The sequence below is a fragment of the Astyanax mexicanus genome, chromosome 2, assembly GCF_023375975.1.
Source record: "Astyanax mexicanus isolate ESR-SI-001 chromosome 2, AstMex3_surface, whole genome shotgun sequence".
In the NCBI taxonomy this organism is placed as follows: Eukaryota; Metazoa; Chordata; class Actinopteri; order Characiformes; family Acestrorhamphidae; genus Astyanax; species Astyanax mexicanus.
In genome coordinates this window covers 62,552,428-62,573,277 of record NC_064409.1, presented here as the reverse complement: position 1 = coordinate 62,573,277, position 20,850 = coordinate 62,552,428, and the positions used below count along the sequence as shown (strand labels likewise).

Sequence of the window (20,850 nt, the reverse complement as noted above, 5' to 3'; positions counted from 1 at the left end):
CTTGATTTCCAATCCTTATTTTAGAATAATGTCTATGTCTAAGGTACTATGTACATCTCTGGAAAAATTAAGAGACCACTTCAGTTTCGGAATCAGTATATCTGATTTTGCTATTTATAGGTATATGTTTAAACTACGGACAACATTTAGGAGAAAATGAGAAACGTCTGAAATAACAAAAAAGATGCAGAGCTTTCAGACCTCAGATAATGCAAAGAAAACGAGTACATATTCATAAAGTTTTAAGAGTTCAGAAATCAATATTTGGTGAAATAACCCTGGTTTTTAATAACTTCTGCTCCACCAGTCTTACACACTGCTTTTGGATAACTGTATGCCACTCCTGGTGCAACAATTCAAGCAGTTAAGTTTGGTTTGATGGCTTGTGATCACCCATCTTCCTCTTGATTATATTCCAGAGGTTTTCAAATTGGGAAAATCAAAGAAACTCATAATTTTTAAGTGTTTTTTTATTTTATTTTTTTCCAGAGCTGTATGTTCAAAGTGGTCAAGCTTCTACATTACTCTTCTACACTACAGCAAACAGCATGGTGTTCTCTCTAACTGAAACGTTGAACTACATTTGTTACATCTGGGGACTGATTTTACTGATCTTACTCCCAATATCCCAATCCATCCTGTATTGTCTAATACAGATACTGGATGTTGTATTTGTATCATCTTTACTGAAAGTTCAGGATATTTTAATACTGTAAAATTGTGAATGAAATGCTTTCTGTTTGTGTACGCCACAGGGGAATCTACAAATTCACCAAGTTCATGTTGGACAGGACGGACAGGTAAGACCTAATCTTTCTTCTTTTATTCTCGGTCTCTGACTTTCTATATCTGTTTTCACATATGAACTCTGAAAAATGTCCAGACCATATCTATAGATGCTCTTTCACACATGTAGCAAACTGACACACTGTGAGTGCTTTGGAAATGTACCTGCACATTCACACATAGGCTCACTCAGACATTCAGACATCACCCAAGCATTTTACTAGGGTGCTGGCTGGCAGGATGCAATTCCAGGTAATATTTGGTATAACTAAGGCTACGTTCACATTAGAAGGCACATTGATCAAATTAATTTTTTTGCTTAGATAAGATTTGGATTTGAATTCTTGACTATTCGTGTTCACAAATGTAAGTGACCTGTATCTGTGTGTAATGTGAACAAATCTGTCCCTGAAACTCCTCACATTCGTACATTGATATGTGTATAAGCATCGCCTTCTTCGCCAACAACATAAAAACGTCATATTTGAGAGATGACTCGTAGTTTTATATAGGGAAATGGATGCGTAAGCAGCTCATATGTGGAGCATCTTTTGCTGGAGTGGAGAGCAAACAGCTGGTCAGAAGTACATGCTCAGGTCGAAGAGGAAAAAAAAGGCAAGGCGGTTTGCTTTTGCTGTTTTTGCAGCTATAGCTGCACAGTTGCACCAAGAGATGTGTGGGTATAGGAGAGAAGCACGTAGCACATGTGTTAAAGCAAAAAGACGCATGAATTCTGATTAGGCCGTTCACGTTCTTGTCTTATGTCCATGAATTGGATGTGTATACAATTTAGGACCACATACGAAAGTGACTCAAATCTGATAAAAAAAAAAAAAAAGATTTTGGCACGTTCACACAGCCATGGAATAAATCAGATCTGAGCCACATGGAGCCAAAAAAATCTGATTTGAGTCACTTCAGCCTGGTAATGTGAATGTAGCCTAATACTCTTCCAGGTATTGCATGTGTGAAAGAGGCATGTGTCTCCTTGTCTGTCTCTCTCTCCCTCTCTCTCTCTCTTTCTCTCTCTTTCTGAATTCTAGAAAACATTGTTCTCCCTGTGTCTTATCTTGGTGTCCACTCACTTCAAAGTGGCCTTAAAGGCTTGGATGCCAGTGTAAACGTCTAGCTTACATGCACCCGCTCACACACAGCCAAGGTCTTTGTTGTATGCTTGTGGTACTTCATTTTGTTATATTTTTAATTAGATACTTCTAATATGTCTTTTACTTATTTAACATTACACAAAGATACAGAGTATGTATATCAGTCTATCCATTCGTGAATAGATATGATGATTTTCACCTCTCTAAATGATTTCAGCAAATATGTCAAAAAATGTGAAAATATTTCCTAAAATATAATTAGGTTATTTCATCAGCCTTGAAAATGTGTGTACTCCATTGTCTCACTTCTTGACCAATTAATTAGTTAAACGATGGAATTTTTGCATTTTGTTTAGTTCCTTCTGAGCTCTTTGTTTGAAATGAAAGCATTTATACAGTTGTGGTCAAAAGTTTACATACACTTGTAAAAAAACATAATGTTATGGCTGTCTTGAGTTTTCAATAAGTTCTACAACTCTTATTTTTCTGTGATAGAGTGATCGGAACACATACATGTTTGTCACAAAAAAACAGTCATAAAATTTGGTTCTTTCATAAATTTATTATGGGTCTGCTGAAAATGTCACCAAATCTGCTGGGTCAAAAATATACATACAGCAACAAAATTTGTCAATTTTGGTGATGTAGCGAGTTGTGTCAATCAAATTAGCTTCATGTCATGGCCTCTTCACTTCTTGTAAGTGATTCTGATTGACTACAGCTGTTGACTTCTCATGAGCCCATTTAAATAGGGCTCATTTGACCCAGTGATTAGACTCAGCTACAAAAGCTACAATGGGAAAGTCAAAGGAACTCAGTGTGGATCTGAAAAAGCGAATTATTGACTTGAACAAGTCAGGGAAGTCACTTGGAGCCATTTCAAAGCAGCTACAGGTCCCAAGAGCAACTGTGCAGACAATTATACGCAAGTATAAAGTGCATGGAACAGTTGTGTCACTGCCACGATCAGGAAGAAAACGCAAGCTATCACATGCTGCCGAGAGGAGATTGGTCAGGATGGTCAAGAGTCAACCAAGAATCACCAAGAAGCAGGTCTGCAAGGATTTGGAAGCTGATGGAACACAGGTGTCAGTCTCCACAGTCAAGCGTGTTTTACATCGCCATGGACTGAGAGGCTGCCGTGCAAGAAAGAAGCCCTTGCTCCAGAAAAGGCACCTTAAGACTCGGCTGAAGTTTGCTGCTGATCACATGGACAAAGATAAAACCTTCTGGAGGAAAGTTCTCTGGTCAGACGAAACAAAAATTGAACTGTTTGGCCACAACACCCAGCAATATGTTTGGAGGAGAAAAGGTGAGGCCTTTAATCCCAGGAACACCATGCCTACTGTCAAGCATGGTGGTGGTAGTATTATGCTCTGGGGATGTTTTGCTGCCAGTGGAACTGGTTCTTTGCAGAAAGTAAATGGGATAATGAAGAAGGAGGATTACCTCCAAATTCTGCAGGAAAACTTAAAACCATCAGCCCGAAGGTTGGGTCTTGGGCGCAGTTGGGTGTTCCAACAAGACAATGACCCAAAACACACATCAAAAGTGGTAAAGGAATGGCTAAACCAGGCTAGAATTAAGGTTTTAGAATGGCCTTCCCAAAGTCCTGACTTAAACCCCATTGAGAACATGTGGACAGTGCTAAAGAAACGGGTTCATGCAAGAAAACCATCACATTTAGCTGAACTGCACCAATTCTGTCAAGAAGAGTGGTCAAACATTCGACCTGAAGCTTGCCAGGAGCTTGTGGATGGCTACCAAAAGCGCCTAGTTGCCGTGAAAATGGCCAAGGGACATGTAACCAAATACTAATGTTGCTGTATGTATATTTTTGACCCAGCAGATTTGGTGACATTTTCAGCAGACCCATAATAAATTTATGAAAGAACCAAATTTTATGACTGTTTTTTGTGACAAACATGTATGTGTTCCGATCACTCTATCACAGAAAAATAAGAGTTGTAGAACTTATTGAAAACTCAAGACAGCCATAACATTATGTTTTTTTACAAGTGTATGTAAACTTTTGACCACAACTGTATATGTCTTGGCTGTAAGCATGCCAACCTGAGTGTGAAAGTTCTTATCCAGAGCCTTTATTTAATTATTCTTACAGACCGTCCTCTCAGTTTTTTTTTTTCTGAACATAATCCACAAGAAGTTGGACAGTGACACAGCTGTATTACTCTGACTCTGTACTGTTTCACTGAAATGAGCTGCGGCTTTGAAGTTCAGAACAATAACTTTAATTTGAGGGGAGTTACATCACTCTTGGTTGAACTATAAAGGAATCATGGACATTTATACACACAGTCCTTTTTCAGGAGAGTCTATGTAATTGGGCCATTGGCTGCTCAGGCATTTCTTGGCCAGCTGTTTGTATAGAGCTAATATAAGATGTAGAGTAAATAATAGTTGTGAAATTGATGTGGTATTAGGTCTGAAATCTGTTGCATTAATGTATAATATATTCCTACAGAGTTCACCCACTGAACCCATACATGTAAATGCCCTCTGGTATCCTGCACTTTCACCTCGTAAGATTTAAAGTTTCCCTTTAGTTCCAGTGTGCTGAAGCACAGAGCCAAATGCTGAAAAACTGTGTCACTGTCCAATTACTTGGACAGAGACTGCAGTGTATTTTGAATGTGTCTGCAAAATGATGTGATATGATGTTCGGGCCAAGACAAACACACTGACTTATTTCTTTAACCTTGTGTTCCAGGTCTGGCTTCATATGTACACACACACAGACACACACAATAAGGGACTGTTTCTTCCCTTTGTGAATGTACTTCCCATGGAGACAAATTGAAATAGCAGTTAGAAATGTCAGCATTATTTTGGTGGTAGCATCAATGTAGCCTTATTGATGTTCTGAGAGCGCTGAGAGAGTGGAGTCCTGGGGCCTGTGGGGAACGTCAGGGAGATGGTGGGATGTAGGACAAGAGATTGCACAGCAGACTATGTCTGCTATCTTCTGTTTCTCTGTGTGTGTGTGTGTGTGTGTGTGTTGGACAGTAAAAGAGCCAGGTTGTTAAGCCCAGCGTCCGATTGTGGTTTATTTCCCTGGATCTCTTCCACATCTTGCTCTGCATCAGGTCTCTTTGTCCTGTCCAAGTATTTCTCTGTGCCCCTTCTTCGTCCTCGTGTTTCCTTTTCATCTCCGTGTTCTATAGTTAGACTTCTTCTCATCTCCTCTCTGGAGGCCTTTCGTTCACTTCTCCCCCTGCACAGTTAAGCAGCATTGACTTGCAGTGCTACTCTTAGCAATTACATTTCACTCCCTTCTGGATTTCCCAAGTTTGAAGAGCCCTTGTACTGTGGTGGTCAAGTAACTCCCAGCTGTCGTTTGGAGGCTGTGAGCAGTTCAAAGCAAATGTCAGTAAAGTTAGCAACTGTAATGTAAACTGTGGAGTTGAGAGGATAAGCAGTTACTGGATTTTATGGTCATATTAAAGGTCAGTGTCCGAGCCAGACGAATTCAAGGTCAGTTTAAGTGTTTTTGCTGACAGTCTTGAGTTAGAGTTTACTCAGTCATTGTTAAGGTCATGGCTGTCAGTGTGGGTAGAGGGCAATTAAGCAGTGATTACTAAGTCAAGGGTTAAGTAGAGTTGAAGGCCTGAAGATCGTGAGTTTAAATCCTGGGTCACGATACTTTGCCATTAGCAGCCAAAATAGGAGATAGCAAGATTGACCACACTTATTCCACGTTGATAGATGACGCTCTCTTTACCCTTTTTACTTCTGATGCTATGCTGGCTGGCAGAGGCATCTGTTAAATCAAGAGTCAGTTAAAAGTCAGGACGCTTTTATTGTCATTACGTCTGAGTTCAGGTACACAGTGTAATGACATTGCACTCCTCAGAACCCATGGAACAACATGGAACAACAATACAATAGACAAACTTAAAGTGAAAATACAATTTAACATACTGGGACTGTGCAGTACTGATACGGGAGAATGATATGTATATTTGTATAGAACATTTATGATTCCACAGAGGTAGAGAGTTTATAGTTCTTAAAGAATGAAGCAGCAAATGCAGTGTGTGGTGTAGATATCTTTGATGAAGAGGAGAGAGACTCCAGTGATCTTCTCAGTTGTCAGCACCATCCGCTGTAGGGTCCTGCGATCTGAGATGTTGCAGTTCCCAAACCAAACGGTAATACAGGTGCTCAGGATGCTTCCTACAGTCCCTCTGTAGAACATGGTGAGGATGGGAGGTGGAAGATGTGCTTTCCTCAGTCTCCTAAGGAAGTAGAAGTGCTACTGGGCTTTCTTGGTTATAAAACTGGTGTTGAGGAACCTGGTGAGGTTCTCTGCAATGTGAACACCAAAGAACTTTGTGTTCTTCACAATTTCCACTGCTGCGTGGATAATGTTCAGTATGTGGTGGTTACCTTGTGCTCTCCTGAAGTTATTGTGTCTGAGTTAGGGATCTGTTGTTTTTTTATTATATATATATATTTTTTTAAGAGAGCATTGACTGCCTAATGATTCCTGACTTGCACTCGTCCTTACCCTAGTGAGTGGTTGGGTTAATTGACAATTTTTTTTTTTTTAAATGAAAAGGAAAAAAGTAGAGTTGAAGGGGGGAAAGGTTACAGAAAGGCAAGGGTTGGCACAAGTACTGGGAGGTCATACACAAAATTGTATACGGCAGTTCTTGCAGTTGAAGAAAAAAGTATCCAGTCCTCAGGGGTAAAGGGTTGTGTTGAGTTTATAGACTTTCCCTCCGCTCTTCTCCTCTTGCCTGCTTCTTTTTCTTTTAGTGAAGAGTTTGAGATTTACGACTTGCCAGCCTGCTGTGGTGCAGAGCATCACTCACTTCTCTGTCCAGAATCTACAATCAACACAAATCCACCAGCCGCCTCTCTTAAAAGCTTTCTGCTGTTGCAGAGGGAGACAAAAAGTCCTTTGCCCTTTGTGACCTCTCTGAGCTCCCTTATCTGATGTTTCCAGCTCTCGCTCTCTGATCCCCCCCCAACTTCAGGGCCAGCGGATGCGTCCGTACGGACCGATAAGAGCGAAAGACTGATGAGGAGGCAGAGAGGAGACGGGTGGGAAGGAACGAATGTGTCCCTGGAGCTGCTTAGCTCAGGGGGGCTGAGAGAGCTAACGAAAGCTTCTCAGAACATTTGTGTGTCTCCCACGCACCGAGCATTAGGCTCTAGAAGGTGCACTTAATTATAGGTTATGTCTCATCACTCTCTCCTAACTGCAGTCACCGGCATTGACCTTGCCTCTGGTGGGCTGACACTTCAGTCACTGGCCCAGAGGTTCCACCAGGACAGGATGAGAGCAGCCGAACGGGCCACCACTCTTAAAGCTGTCAGAGGCTGCTCTTGCACCTCAGCCTAGTCCAGACATGCAGTGCAGACAGCTTTGCCTCCCAAAACACACACTGGAACAAGCGCCTGCTCCTCACAAATCTCTCCTTTCGACAGACCAGGTCACTTTTCTCGTTCTGTGTGCGGGTTGGACAGAAAGTGAGATGTTCGCCGTTTTCTCCCTGTCCGAACGCGAGGCCTGATTTACTTGTTTTTCTGCTGAGACGAACGTGCCGAGGAACATGATGCTGAGGTTGAGCATTGTACTGACAATTATTACTCCCCTCAGATCTGGCTGGGAGAAGGAAGGAGGAAAGGATGGAAGGAAGGAGAAAGTGAGAGAGAGAGGAAGACAGAGGGAGGGAGGATTGGGCAACACCTCAATGATGAGCCAGGTGCAGTGCTGGAAGGATCTGAGGTCTCCCAGGCCAAAAGCTGTCTAGAGGCTTTCTTTGTCCCATACCGGATACAGACACTGCCTTTAAACCGAGGTCTCCAAAGACCAAAGCACCCTGGGTCCTGTAGTGAAGTAGTGTGACTAAGAGTACAGTAAAAGCATGTAAAGCTCAATTAGAAATGGATTTGACTGCCCAATTTTTAAGGGATGAAGAGAGATTGCGCTGGCTGCAGTGAGGTTAGATCACTTTTTTTTTTGGCGGGGCTGTATGATTTCCGCAATGCGGAGAACGTCAACAGATTTCAGATAGAAAATTATATAAAAAACACTACGCATTACAACAGGGGTCGGCAATTAAGTTTGATATTTTCCCAGCAATGAAGTGTAATGGGATGAAGTGTAATGGGAGCCCAGAGGGTTGTTGAACCCAATTGCAGAACAGTTGATCTCAAAGCAGGTAAACCTAAGAAAAAAGGAAAAAAAAGAAAATAAAAAAACATGCCGCTCCTCACGCTGGATCAAACCTGTGTCATCAGGATTGCGGTCCAATATACTTTTGCTGCCCCGGCTAGTGATTTGGGACACGGCCGATAAAATGCCCTTATAAGGAAGTAGGGAGCCCAAGAACGAGAGGAAAAACGAGAATGGGCAAAAACTAAAGTCACGCCGAGCACAACAGAGACATAGGGGAGAAATGTAAACAAAAGCTCACCAGAGAAGCATTTTATTTATTTTTTTTTTCCATTATCGTTCATTATAGTTCAAACAACTTCACGAACCTCACTATTGCCAACCCCTGCATTATAGGAACAGTAAGTTTGTTCTTTAAGCACCTGTAATTAACACATATGCTGACATGCTTCTGTTCATCACAGTTAGTGGTGATAACATTGCATATAATCCATGATCTGAACAGATCACTCACCACAGTTCGCATGTGAACAGTGGATGAATCGTTAAAAGCTAAAATCTAAAGATCCAAAAATCAAAAGTCACGAATACAAAGAAACAAACAGACTGCATCAAAAATAATGCATCAAAAAGTTACCAATCAAATCAGTTAGTCATCTGGATAATGACAGTGAATCCAGGTAACAAACATCATCAACAACTAAGTTGCCACTGTTGGGCACCCGGGGCTAAAACACCACACTCTGAATGTGGATGCCAGTACTACACACGTTAACCATAACTGTTGTCTATTAAAAGTTAATTCACTTCAGAATTATTGCTTGTTATATTATAAACATATTTCAGGAAGACATAATGTGTGTGTAATTATGAGCCAGAGGAGGCATTGGAGCTCAACTTCCAGTCCTGTTTGTCTGTTTTTGTTGTTTGCATGGGGCATGATGTTAGTCTCATACTATTTGGATGAAGAAACTTTTTACCTCAAGTTCATGCTGAATCTGTTACACTGGTCCTCAGAATACATGTATGTATGTATGTGTGTGTCCGTGTCCAATCACAGTGATGTCACTTCCCCTGACTGCTGTGCTTGTGTATGAATGCATTGTTTTCGTGTGTTTGTGAGCCAGAGCTTCAGGTTTCCTGGATGTTAACATTAAATCCAGATGTTTTCAATCTTAGCAGCCTAAGTACCTGCTTAAGATCTTAAATTCTCTGGGCTGCCACACCTCTAATGCTTTACCTTTTAGACCCTGCCTTATTTTGCCCGTCTTCCTTATAGTGTCTTAAGAAGAAGAAGTGTTGGTGTTGATCTTTTCCCGACTAAAGACAAATAAAACTGCCGACAGCAGAGCTCGTGTTACAGTGCGGAGTGTCTGTGATGTTTATCTCCTAATGGAGCGACTCATATTTCAAAGCTGTGGTGGATCCAGGTCTGCTCTGTTCTCTGCAGTTTAAAAGCAAGGACGCTGACAGCTTTGTCCAGACACACTCTCGCACTCAGGAGAACTTCTCAGAGTTTGTGGAAAACCCTGTTCAGCAGAATGAGTTGGGGCTTAGAGCTTGAAGGTCATGACTTTTTATTGAGAGTGACTGGGAATGAGTTTGCTGTGAGTCCAGGGGAATTCAGACTCTTTTAATTAGTGAATTCAACTATTTTACACAGGCGTTCAAAAGTGCAGACACAGCTTATATGATCCCCACAGACCATATGTGCCCAACACTGACCATCTCACCACTGGAGGGGGTTAAAGCCCCTAGCAGTGGATGGTGGATCAGTAGAGCTGTGTTCTCTGGTACAGTGGAGTGAATTTCAGTATCTTTGGGACCTGCTGGAGTGACGTTTATGATCCAGATCAACTGATCCACAGTTCTTACCCTCACATGACATCTTGTGGCTGAATACAATCAAATCTTACAGTATTTTTCTGATATACACTGGCATTCGAAAATTCATGAAACAGCAGTTCGAAAATGTATCATCAAGTGTCACCTCAATGTTTCAATTGATTATTTTGTCGATTATTTTGTTAGATTATTAATCGGATAATATTTGATTTCCAGCATTATTTGTTAAACTAAATTGTCCTTATTTATGCAGTCGTAGTGCATACCATATCGGTGAGGACAGCTGTTTGCTGTGGTGTGCAGATCTTCTTTACAACATAGTCACCCTTTTTTTTTTGAGGTGAGAAAGAAAGTGTAGTATGAACATACATATTTTAAGTTAATATCTACTGATCTAAAATGCAGACAAGGCAAAACTAAATTAAATAAAATTAAGTAAATAAACATTGGGTGATGCTGCCATGTGCTGAAAATATTAGGGAAATGCAGTTAAAATACAGCTCTGGGAAAAAAATAGGAGATCACTTAATGATGATGTTTTTCCTTAGTTTCACCAAATTAAAAATCTCTCGAATATAGTCAAGAGGAAGATGGATGATCACAAGCCATCAAACCAAGCTGAACTGCTTGTATTTTTGCACCAGGAAACTTTCTGAACTCTTAAAACTTGCATTATTTGAGGTCTGAAAGCTCTGCATCTTTTTAGTTATTTCAGCCATTTCTCATTTTCTGCAAATAAATGCTCTAAATGACAATATAAGAAATGCTGTCTGTAGTTTATAGAATAAAACAACAATGTTTATTTTACTCAAATATATACCTATAAATAGCAAAATCAGAGAAACTGATTCAGAAACTGAAGTGGTCTCTTATTTATTTATTTTTTAATAATAATTGATATAACTAATCAATTATGATTTTAATAAATTTAATCAATTCGTTGTTGCAGTCCTCTTGGTAATGTTTGTGACTGGTGCCCTCCAGATTGAATTGTCTATGCACACAGACAAGCACCACTTGCTGAAATCACATCCACATTTAATACTGGAGGCTCCACATGCATATCCTGTAGGTCAGTGCATCAAACTTTAGCTTCCCTGTCCGGTGACTTTTGACTTATCAGTGTACAATCACCACAGACCATGTGTTGCCCATGCCTAATGCTGAGCATTAGTGGAGCTGTGTTCTCTGGAATGTCAGAGCTCCTTTCAGTAACTTTCAGATCAGCTGGAATGACATTTGTTATCCAGACCTAAAGATCTAGTTCTTGGCCTTGCTAATGTCATGGCTGAATGCAATCAATCCTCAGGACACTGTTCCAACTTATAATCTAAAACCTTCCCAGAAAAATGTAGTCTGTTAATTGATTCGCTAAACTCCTTTTAACTTCCTGTTAATGCCCTCACTTTCGGACGGAACATAGTAGAATAAGCAAGTGTCTACAAACTTGTCGGGCAGATGGCGTTTATGCAGATTTGCTCTATGGAGCTCGAGCGTGTGTGTGTGCCACATGGATTTGTCTATGCAGTCGTGCTGGTGTTTGCATGGTGGAGCCAGGGAGCTGGAGGAACCTGATGCCCCCGCTGGAGTGCACTGCTCTGGGCAGGCAATTAGAGTCTGGCTCCTTGGGCTTGTAGGTAAGGGACTCCAGATGTCTCTGGTAGCGTTTCTGTGTGTGACTGCTCCAGAGGGCCAATCAGCCAGCTGGCCCTTTAGCTACACATTAGTGGGAGCCAAGGAGACACACACACTCCCTCTCTCTCTCTCTCTCTCTCGCTGGATCTGTCTCTCACTCTCTTTCTCTCTCTCTGCTTCATTAACAACCCCATGAACTGGCTGTCTCTGCATGTTGACATGAGTGGAGAGAGATGGAGGCAGGGCTTGTCAAGCATCTGATCTTTTGTTTCACTTCCAGTTGGAGGGAGCAATAAGAACTGAGGCGTGAAAGGCCATAAAATCATCCACTGTTGCAAAAATGACAAAAGCACTTATTATTTACTTATGTTACTGTCCAGTGTCTTCCATGGGGTGAAATCACGGCTGTGCTCACACAAATACAGCCTACGTGATCTGAATGGACCCAAAAATCTAATATTATTGCCCTTTAAAATGTACCAAGGTGTACTAATACTGCTTAAACTGAAACATCTAAATCCACAAGATACTTGAAAATTACTTTTTATTGTGTTCAAACTTTCATAAAAGACTTACAGATTAAAAAGACAAACACAGAATCAAGCTTGATTGTTTTGATCCTGAGAGCGTACGTGGCTGCTTGCCATACGTGTGTGTGTGTTGTTAAATTTGTTGTAAATTATGGTCATTATTTTTGTCAGCTGGATGCTTGCCTGAGCTTGATTGGCTAGCTGCTGCTTAGAGAATGCTGGTTTTGATCTTAAAACGAAGCTGAGTGTGCTGGATATCTGGACCTGGCCTCCGTCAGGCCATCTCTTATGTGACCCCAAAGGCGTTGCAGACAGACCTTGAATGGATGTTCACTGAATAATGGCATTGTTTTAAAAAAGAAACCTGAATCGTTGATGTTTTATACAGGTTTAAAGAGAACATTTCATGCTTGGATCCTAGGGCTTGGGAGTGCAGGTGGAGGCAGATGGAGTCTAGCTGAAGGCCTTGGGGCTGCTGAAAGACAGATTCAGTGAAGGTTTAAGTTCTTTACTTCTGGTCTCTGGAAAGCTTTTATTGAGGCCTTTGGGTGGATTGAGGGGGAGTTTGCACTGAGCCGGGAACAATCTGTTTTACAAGGTTATAATTGCAGATTAGGGACAGGTTTTTAGACGTGTGGGGGGTAATTTATCCAAAAGCTTGCATAGTTGTTCTGTAGATCAGCTATAATCTTAAAACCACTGACAGGTGCAATGGATAGCATTTGAGAAACTTGTTGCAATGACAATACAATAGCAAGATGTGGGATATAGATATTAGGTGAACTGTCAGTTTTGGAATGATGATGTGTTGGAAGAACCTAAATGGTTGTCTAAATGCTAGAGCTGCAACGATTAGTTGATTATAATTGACAATATCGATTAGTTAAATTTGTTGACTACCAATTTCATTATCGACTAATCGTTCATTTGTAACAGTAGCACATTTCACAAAGTGCTGAGGGCAAAAGCGCAATAGAAGATGGGTAAATGGCTCACTCACACAGTTTACACTCAACTCAGTTTGTGTCTCCAAAAGTGCCCAAACACAAAAGATTGCATATTTAATCGCTAAATATCAGTATTTATTACCTTTAAACAACATCCACACCTTTAAATGTCTTTTAAATCCCTAATCGAAAATATAATCATCAGATTAGGCTTGGTCAGACTGGCTAGATGACTAGGTCAGAGCATCAATTGAGCACAACTTCCATGGAATGTGGTGGTCATACAAATATCGGCCACCTTGTTTTCTAGTCAAATTTGGATGTGTGTGATATTTTGTGATGTGTGATATATTTGCAAGTATCAGAAGTGATTTTCTATTCTTCTAAATGACCCAGTTCTGTTGCAGAAAAGCAGCTTAATGAGTTCTCACTCAACCTGCGTTTGACTTGTGCAGCAAAGCATGCTTTCAGACATGCTCTGGAGCTTATCAGCTAGGCGGCAGGTTTTGTAATGGTGATTGAAGGTTTCATTTGATCAGAGAGTTTGCTTGGTTTGTGCCGTGGCCTCATGGTCCCTTCTTTCTTTCTTTCTTTCTTTCTTTCTTTCTTTTTGCCTGTTTTATTCATTCTCTCTCTCTCTCTCTCTCTCTCTCTCTCCCCATCTGTTCTGGCTCTGGTCTGCCTGCTGCAGATGTTGTTGACTGCTGATGACTGTAGAAACAGTGAGGAAGTTCTTTTTTGAAAATTTGCAAGCTTGTGGTACTGGGGGGAGCTGTAAATGATGATTGGGACGTAGCCCTTTCCTCTATAAGAACCGTGAATTTAGAGGAAGAAAAGAAGAAAGGTCTTCCTGATGTGTTCAGCTGATGTGTTGGTAATGGATCAGCCTCCTTGCAGTGAAGATGCACTGGAAAAAGTAATGCATTGCAATCAGGAGTATAAATACACTCATCATGAACTGGAATGTCATGGCACTTTTGAGCTTGCGGTGATTTCTTAGAAACTGTTCTTTTTCTGGGCCAGGATGAAGATGCACGATGTAAACCTGTGATTTTGGTCCACATTTTATTTGCACACAGGATCAAAATTATACATACAGGATTAACAATAAACTTGTCAAGGCTAAGAACTCTTAACGTCTCTGTGCACAAATAAAGAGGATTAGTTTGACAACACTTGTTGAAGTGACCACAAACAGTGCAATGCCCAAGTCCACGAAACCCAGAGAGGAATTGAGAACAATGATCATGGATTAACACGGGTCATGAATTACGCAGGTCATGAAATTGTAGGTAATCACAAGTCATTGGAAGGTGTCACTACTTTGCCAAGGTCTGACAGACCTAAACAAAGACCCTAAGCTGGGAGGAAACACTTCAGTCATATACGTTTAATCTTGCCATGAACTGAGTAAGAATCCTCCGCTCCAGCATTGACACATTCAAACTTGATTCAGATTGGCAGTTTACCACATGAACTATAAGAAAAAGTCTTCTGTAGGAACAGTGTATGATCACATTATACAGAAATGTTTGGAGGAGTGAAGGTGAGATATTCAGTGTACTTAAAAGTCCTGTCTATGCCAGGAGAGCAGCAACACATTTAACTGAACTTCAATTCTGCCAAGAGGATTTGTCAAATATCCAACCAGATTCTGCCAGAAGCCTGTAGCAAAAGCATCTGGTCACGGTGAATGTACACAAATCTTAGTGCTCTTAGTGTTTACATATTGTGTGTGTGTGTATATATATATATATATATATATATATATATAAACCCAAATATTCTAGAATCCCCTAGCATTTGGATCAATAAAGCAGCGGGACTGTGTTCTCTGGAAAGATGGTGCATCTTAACTTTACTAAAGATCATTACATTTAAATCACTAATTTTAAATGTAGGCAAAGAATCGGCACCCGTCTCCAGCTTATCTGCTCTTGTTAGTTTTTAAAGCTTATATGTATATGTGCTGGATTCAGTTGCTCAGACTCAAAGAGAGGGCAGAGCGATATTATCCTTGTGATTGGTCAGGGTTCTGCTGACATCCGCCTGACCTACTTTTAGATCTGCCTATTCTACGTTCAGAGGAGACTCATACTGGTGAAACACAGCAGAAATGTATTAGACTTTGGGAAGATATTCATAAGAAATACTTTATACATTTACTCAGCCAAATTAACCCGATTAGAAAAGAAAGCTCAGATTTTGGTTCCCAGGGGCTTCAGTGAAGTCCTCAGTTCCCTGTGCTAGCAGTTTAGCCTAAAACTAAATTTCAGCTAGCCAGGCTTGTGACTTTAATTAGCAATCAAGTTCACAATGTCACAGGGTTTACCACATTCAATCTGTTTTGGGGTGTATCACACACTTTTATTTATCTTTCATAATTGCAGTTAGTGAGATTCATGTCTAGCAAAAGCATTGGAACGCAGATAAAGGGAAGAGGAGCATGGGAAGAGGCTTGTTTGCACAGTTGGTTATTGTGTTCGGATGCAGGGCCATGGCTGAATGTTTTTTGCATTAAGCTGCTGTTGTTGTATTCTCCCTCATCTTTGCTCCAGTTGCTCGATGTGTTTGGTGTCTTGTGTTACTGCTGAAAGCATTACTGCATAACCGAAAGATTTATTCAAACCCCTTTCTCTCTTGTTTGTTTTTGGTCCTAGCAACCAGCTCGCTCTGTGTGTGGGTCTCGGCACACTTGATTATTCAGCGTACTTGACTCATCCTGTACCCGGTGGCTGGACTCAATAGATAAAGCAGACCTGATGATCTAACTTTGTCTGCACTCAAAGCGTTGTGGTCTTTGTTCACAACATTTTTTTTTCAGGCTATCTTTCCAGCAGTCTGTCAGAGTTGGCAACAGGTTAATAACTGGATGGAAAAAAGCCTAAGAATAAGAGTACCAGTCAGTTTCTGCACTGTTTTAACTCCCAGATATACACTGACATATAAAAAAATAGTAGTGTCATAAGCCCAGGAAGCTAGTCACCTGCCCAGAGCAGTGAACTCTAGAGGGGGCATCAGGTTCCTCCAGCTCCCTGGCTCCACCACGCAAACACAAGCACGACTGCATAGACAAATCCATGTAGTGCACACACACGTTACGAGCAACATTCATTGTTGCTCAGACCCCGTAACGCAAATCAGCATAAACACCATCTGCCCAACAGTTTATAGACCGCTTGCTTATTCTACTAAATTTCTTCCGGAAATTAAGGTATTCATAGGAAGTTATAAGGAGTACAGCGTTCCCTTTAAGAGCCTGATATTTTCCAGGAAGGCTTTACAATATATGTCAGGTTAGGGGATCAGTGTTGTAGGGATTTGACTGCACTCAGCCACAAGAGCATTAGTGAGTCCAAGAACTAGATCATTAGGTCTGGATCACAAATGTCACTTCAGCTGATCCCAAAGGTACTGAAAGGAGCTCAGGCGTTCCAGAGAACACAGCTCCACTGCTCCACCACACAATGCAAGGGGGACTTAAGTCCCTTCTAGACAATGTTCAGCATTTGGCATAAATAATTTGTGTGTGTACAGTAGGGGTGGGCGATATGGCTCTAAAATAATATCACAATATTTCAGGGTATTTTTGCGATAACGATATACTTTCCGATATACGAAAACAGAAATAATTTGTTAATTTCAGGAATATAGTATAATAGTTTAACAGTATAATCATAATGTGGCAAAATACTATAGCATAAAATAATATAATGCAGCAAAAAATATTGCAGAATATTTAGTGCGTGCATATAAACTGCAAACTAAAACAATTATACAATAAATAAACCTAAGCTTCACAGTAAATAATAGACTATATTTAAGACAGAACAGCCCTATTATCACAATAAAGATTTTTAATATCATGATATTTCTGTGTCACGCTATATTGTATACGATATAATATTGCCCACCCCTAGTGTACAGTCAGATGCCAGAAGTAACAGGACAGTAACTAGTATTGTGTTCCATGACCTTACATGCCCAATGGAACCTAAATTACACCACACTGACTTGTGGATGTGATTTCTTAGTGAGTTTCATGTCTGTTTGCATGGACAATTCTAGCCAGACATTGCCAGGTATGATCATTACCACCCACTGGGGAATGTTAAATGCCTGCACAAAAACGTACAAATAAATAAAATCTCCTATCTATCCGGCACCTACTATCAAGCCTCACTCAAACATATAACTCATATATACCGGATTGTTTGCACTATAATGCGCACTTAAAATACTTACATTTTCTCAAAACTTGCCAGTGCGTCTTATAATCCGGAGTGCCTTATGTATGAATTTTACTAGTTAGGTTGTAAGGAGCAATAAAGCCACTCCACTGAAGTGCAGCGTTATACAGGAGATTCAGTTTAGTTCTCCAGCAGTATTAGCATTACTTGCTAAGAACTAGCCATTTGGCCATTCAGAGGTGAGAATTATTAGCTTGTAGTCTGCTGCTTACCCCGGCTAGCACTGTAGAAGGAGCCTTAGCACTACTAGCTAAGTGCTACCTTTTTGGCCATACAGAGATGAGTATTATCTATCTGTAGTCTGCTGCTAACCCCAGATTGCTGGAGCAGGTTTAGCATTACCCGCTAACCGTGCTAGCCATTCAGGCTGTTCAGAGAATTATCGGATTGTAGTCTGCGCTTCACTATGTGTGACGAACTGCTAGCTAATATCGCCCTGGTTTACAGGAACACTCAGGCTTTCTCAGTGTAGCTGTCAGGAGGCAGTTAGGCAGCATTAGCGGTTAGCTTTGTCTAAATCATCATATTCCATCAATGTTTTTATGTTAAGAATTACAGTTTTGTTTATTTAGCTTAGCTTTACAGGTCTCACCCCCCAGGCAGCAACACCTGGTGAATTATAAGGAAAACATGGTGACATCATTGTTCTCATAAAAAGTGCCATTTAAAATGTGCTTTATAAGCCAGAAAAAAATAAAAAATAGACTATAAATAAATAATAGATGTTTATTGATAGTGCGCCATATAATCCAGTGTATATCCATATAATTCAGGTTGTCTTGCATTGAGCATGCTGGCTAGTGTTCAGTCTCACACAAGATAACACTTTTTTATACAAATGTGGATGTATATTTCTGTGTCATTAAAGCTAAATTAGACACATTATTGCAAGAACTGAACTGTTCACTGTGAGTTTAGTGTTGCATCACAGTTTGTTGTTTTGTTTTTTTTATGTTTTTTTTTTTCTCCCGTTTGCCTTAATCACTTTTTCAGAATACGTTTGGCATGTTTGTCATCCTGTGTCAAAACAGGTTGTCTGGAAATCTCACATCACTCTTCATATTTTACTGCCTGTGGTGGTTAATCCGGGTTTTTTTTTTTTTGGTCGTGTCTATCTGGCCCTGTAATTGCTTGAACGGATGAGCTTAAGTTTGTTGTGTTAGTTGGATGACACTGCGAGCAGGAGTGCATCTCTGTTGGATGTGTGTTTTGAATTAGCCTGTCTCTCTTTTCAAGTGTGGGAACTTTGTCCTCACGATCTCTAGGCTGGAATCGGGGAGAGTCAGGAACACTGAGCTGACTTGGGAACGGTCCTGGGACCGGAAGTCGGTCGACGACAGTGGCTTTCATTGCTCAGAAATCGCAAGCATGCTTCCAAGGCTCATAAAAAGCCTCATTGTGTTGAACCCTCACAGCTGAACATGCAACTGGGTCTCAATCATGGGTTTATAGTTCCTCCTGGTTTTAAGTGTGCTTGCTTGGAGAACTGTTTGTCAACTGTGAAGACTCCAAAGTGCACACGCACACACATACACACACACACACAAGGGCAGATGCATAGGAGATGACACACAAACACACATTTGGACAACAGGCTGCGTGTTTGTGTTTGTGTCTTTCTGTGTGTGTGAGAGGGAGAGCATTCTAGGTCTGGACCTTGAATGGAGTCACCCAGGGTGTGTGTGAGTGACTGACTGTGTTAGGTTCTCAGTGTTATTGTTTTTCAGGCGTTGCCTCATTGAAACCCTGAGGACCAGATTAGTGCTGGAATTCGAAATGGAAAATGTAAAAACAAATCCTTCATGCTGTGTGTATGTGTGTTTTTGCTTTTGTGTGAAATCTCTGGATTGGACAGAGGGCTTGCTCTTCTCCCACCTTCTCCCTGAATGTGCTCCTCATTAGGGTGACCTCTAAAATCCAGCTCTGTTAACATCAGTTCTGTGGACACACATTTGGGCCAAGTTTCCTGACCGAAAACTTCTGTACATAAAAATGATCAGATGCTAAGTTTGTTAAATACTGTATATCCACCTCACATACACCATATGGACACAATTAGGTATTGGGGCACCTGCTCATTGATTAATTGTTTCTTCTCAAATAACCAAACTTTGCTGTGAGGGCTTGATTGTTGTCAGTTAAAACAGCTTTAGTGAGGATGTTCAGGATGTTGGACGATCATCACTCCACCTAATCCCCAACTCCCAAACTCATCCCAAAATTAGTTTAATGGAGCGGAGAACAGTTCCACTGCTTCACAGCTCAATGCTTGTATAAAACGTTTTACTTCTCTAATCCACCTGGCTTTAGGCATGGTGCCAGTTGCTTCATGTCTACATACTCCACAGAGTCTTCTTCTTCTGGCAAAGCTTCTCTACAGAAAATAGACAAGCTGTGCCAGCAGTGGGTGTAACTCAGATAGCTAAATGCATTCATTAGAAGTCGTGTCCACAAACAGTTGGACATATAGAGTATATACAGTATATACTTTACAGGAAACATTTTGGCTCTGTTTATATATGGTCACTTCATGTGACTAGTATCTGGACTGCCTCTGCTCAAATCCAATGGCTGTGTGTAAGCCTGCTCATTACATGGCAACCAGTTGTTTATCTGTTGAGTTGTTTATCTATACAGTCCATATATACAGTAGTGCAAAAAATATTTGCCCCACTACAGATCTCTTGTGTTTTTCCATTTTTGTCATACCTACGTTTTTCAGATTATCAATCACGTTTATATTAGACATATATTTTCTGGGTAAATATAAAAAGCAATTTCTAAATGATGATTTCATGTATTAAGGGAAAAAAATCCAAATCAATCTAGTCCTGTGAAAAAAAAAGTGTTTACCCCCTAAAAACCAATAATGAATTTTGTTATCAAGAGCATATCCTCAGTGATTGCAGGTCTTTCTCTCTTATTCTCATTCATACAGCTTGTCAGCTCTTATTACAGTGGAAAATCTTGTGGGGAATTGTTGCAAAAAAGTGTTTGCAGGCTCTGATATCTGATATCTGTACAAAGTACTGACTTTGTATGGTCTCCAAACTTCAGCACATGCTGCAGCTTCTATTTTTTCAGACTTTCTGTTTTGTAACTGTTCCTTGACTAGGGGAAAAATATTTTCATAAATGATTTTAAGCATGGGTTGTTATATAAAATATGTTGTCTGGCCAGGGGTGCTGAAACCTTTGCAAACAACTGTACATAATTAGCAGATATGAGCAAATATCACAGCATTACCTGTAATTTTCCCAGCAGGACAAGACTTTCCACATATTTCTGTTCACATTTTTTGAGCCGGAACACTCTGTGCCTTTCTGCCTGCGCTTTAATTGAGCTAGCATGGTTTGCTAACCCTAATTGTTACCATAGGGGTCTGACTGGTCCTGTCGTGGTTTGGTTAAGGAACAGGAGACACTGTGGTGAAGCTGGCAGCTTTTCTTTGTACCAGTGGAGACACATTGGGCACTGCGAGGGTTCGGCATAACCTCGAAACATGCCAGTGACTCACAGCTTCAAAGCCAAGGTTGGGGGTGCGGTGGGAGGGGGAGCCTGGGCCTGCACTGCATCTTTAATTGAGGTTAGTGTGGGATTTTG

The 20,850-nt window shown here is 40.7% G+C and overlaps 1 protein-coding gene across 3 annotated transcripts in view; it reads left to right on the top strand.

Moving 5' to 3' along the window:
- Nucleotides 1-20,850, top strand: part of LOC103037393 (BTG3 associated nuclear protein) — a 54,906-nt gene that overhangs the window by 19,406 nt on the left and 14,650 nt on the right. For 2 of the 3 annotated variants that reach the window (XM_049474695.1, XM_049474694.1), the window contains exon 11: nt 756-800. The exons of the other annotated variant lie outside the window; for it this stretch is intronic. In XM_049474695.1, coding sequence (XP_049330652.1) covers nt 756-800 — 45 coding nt within the window. The remainder of the gene's footprint in view (nt 1-755; nt 801-20,850) is intronic. 3 annotated transcript variants of the gene reach the window in all.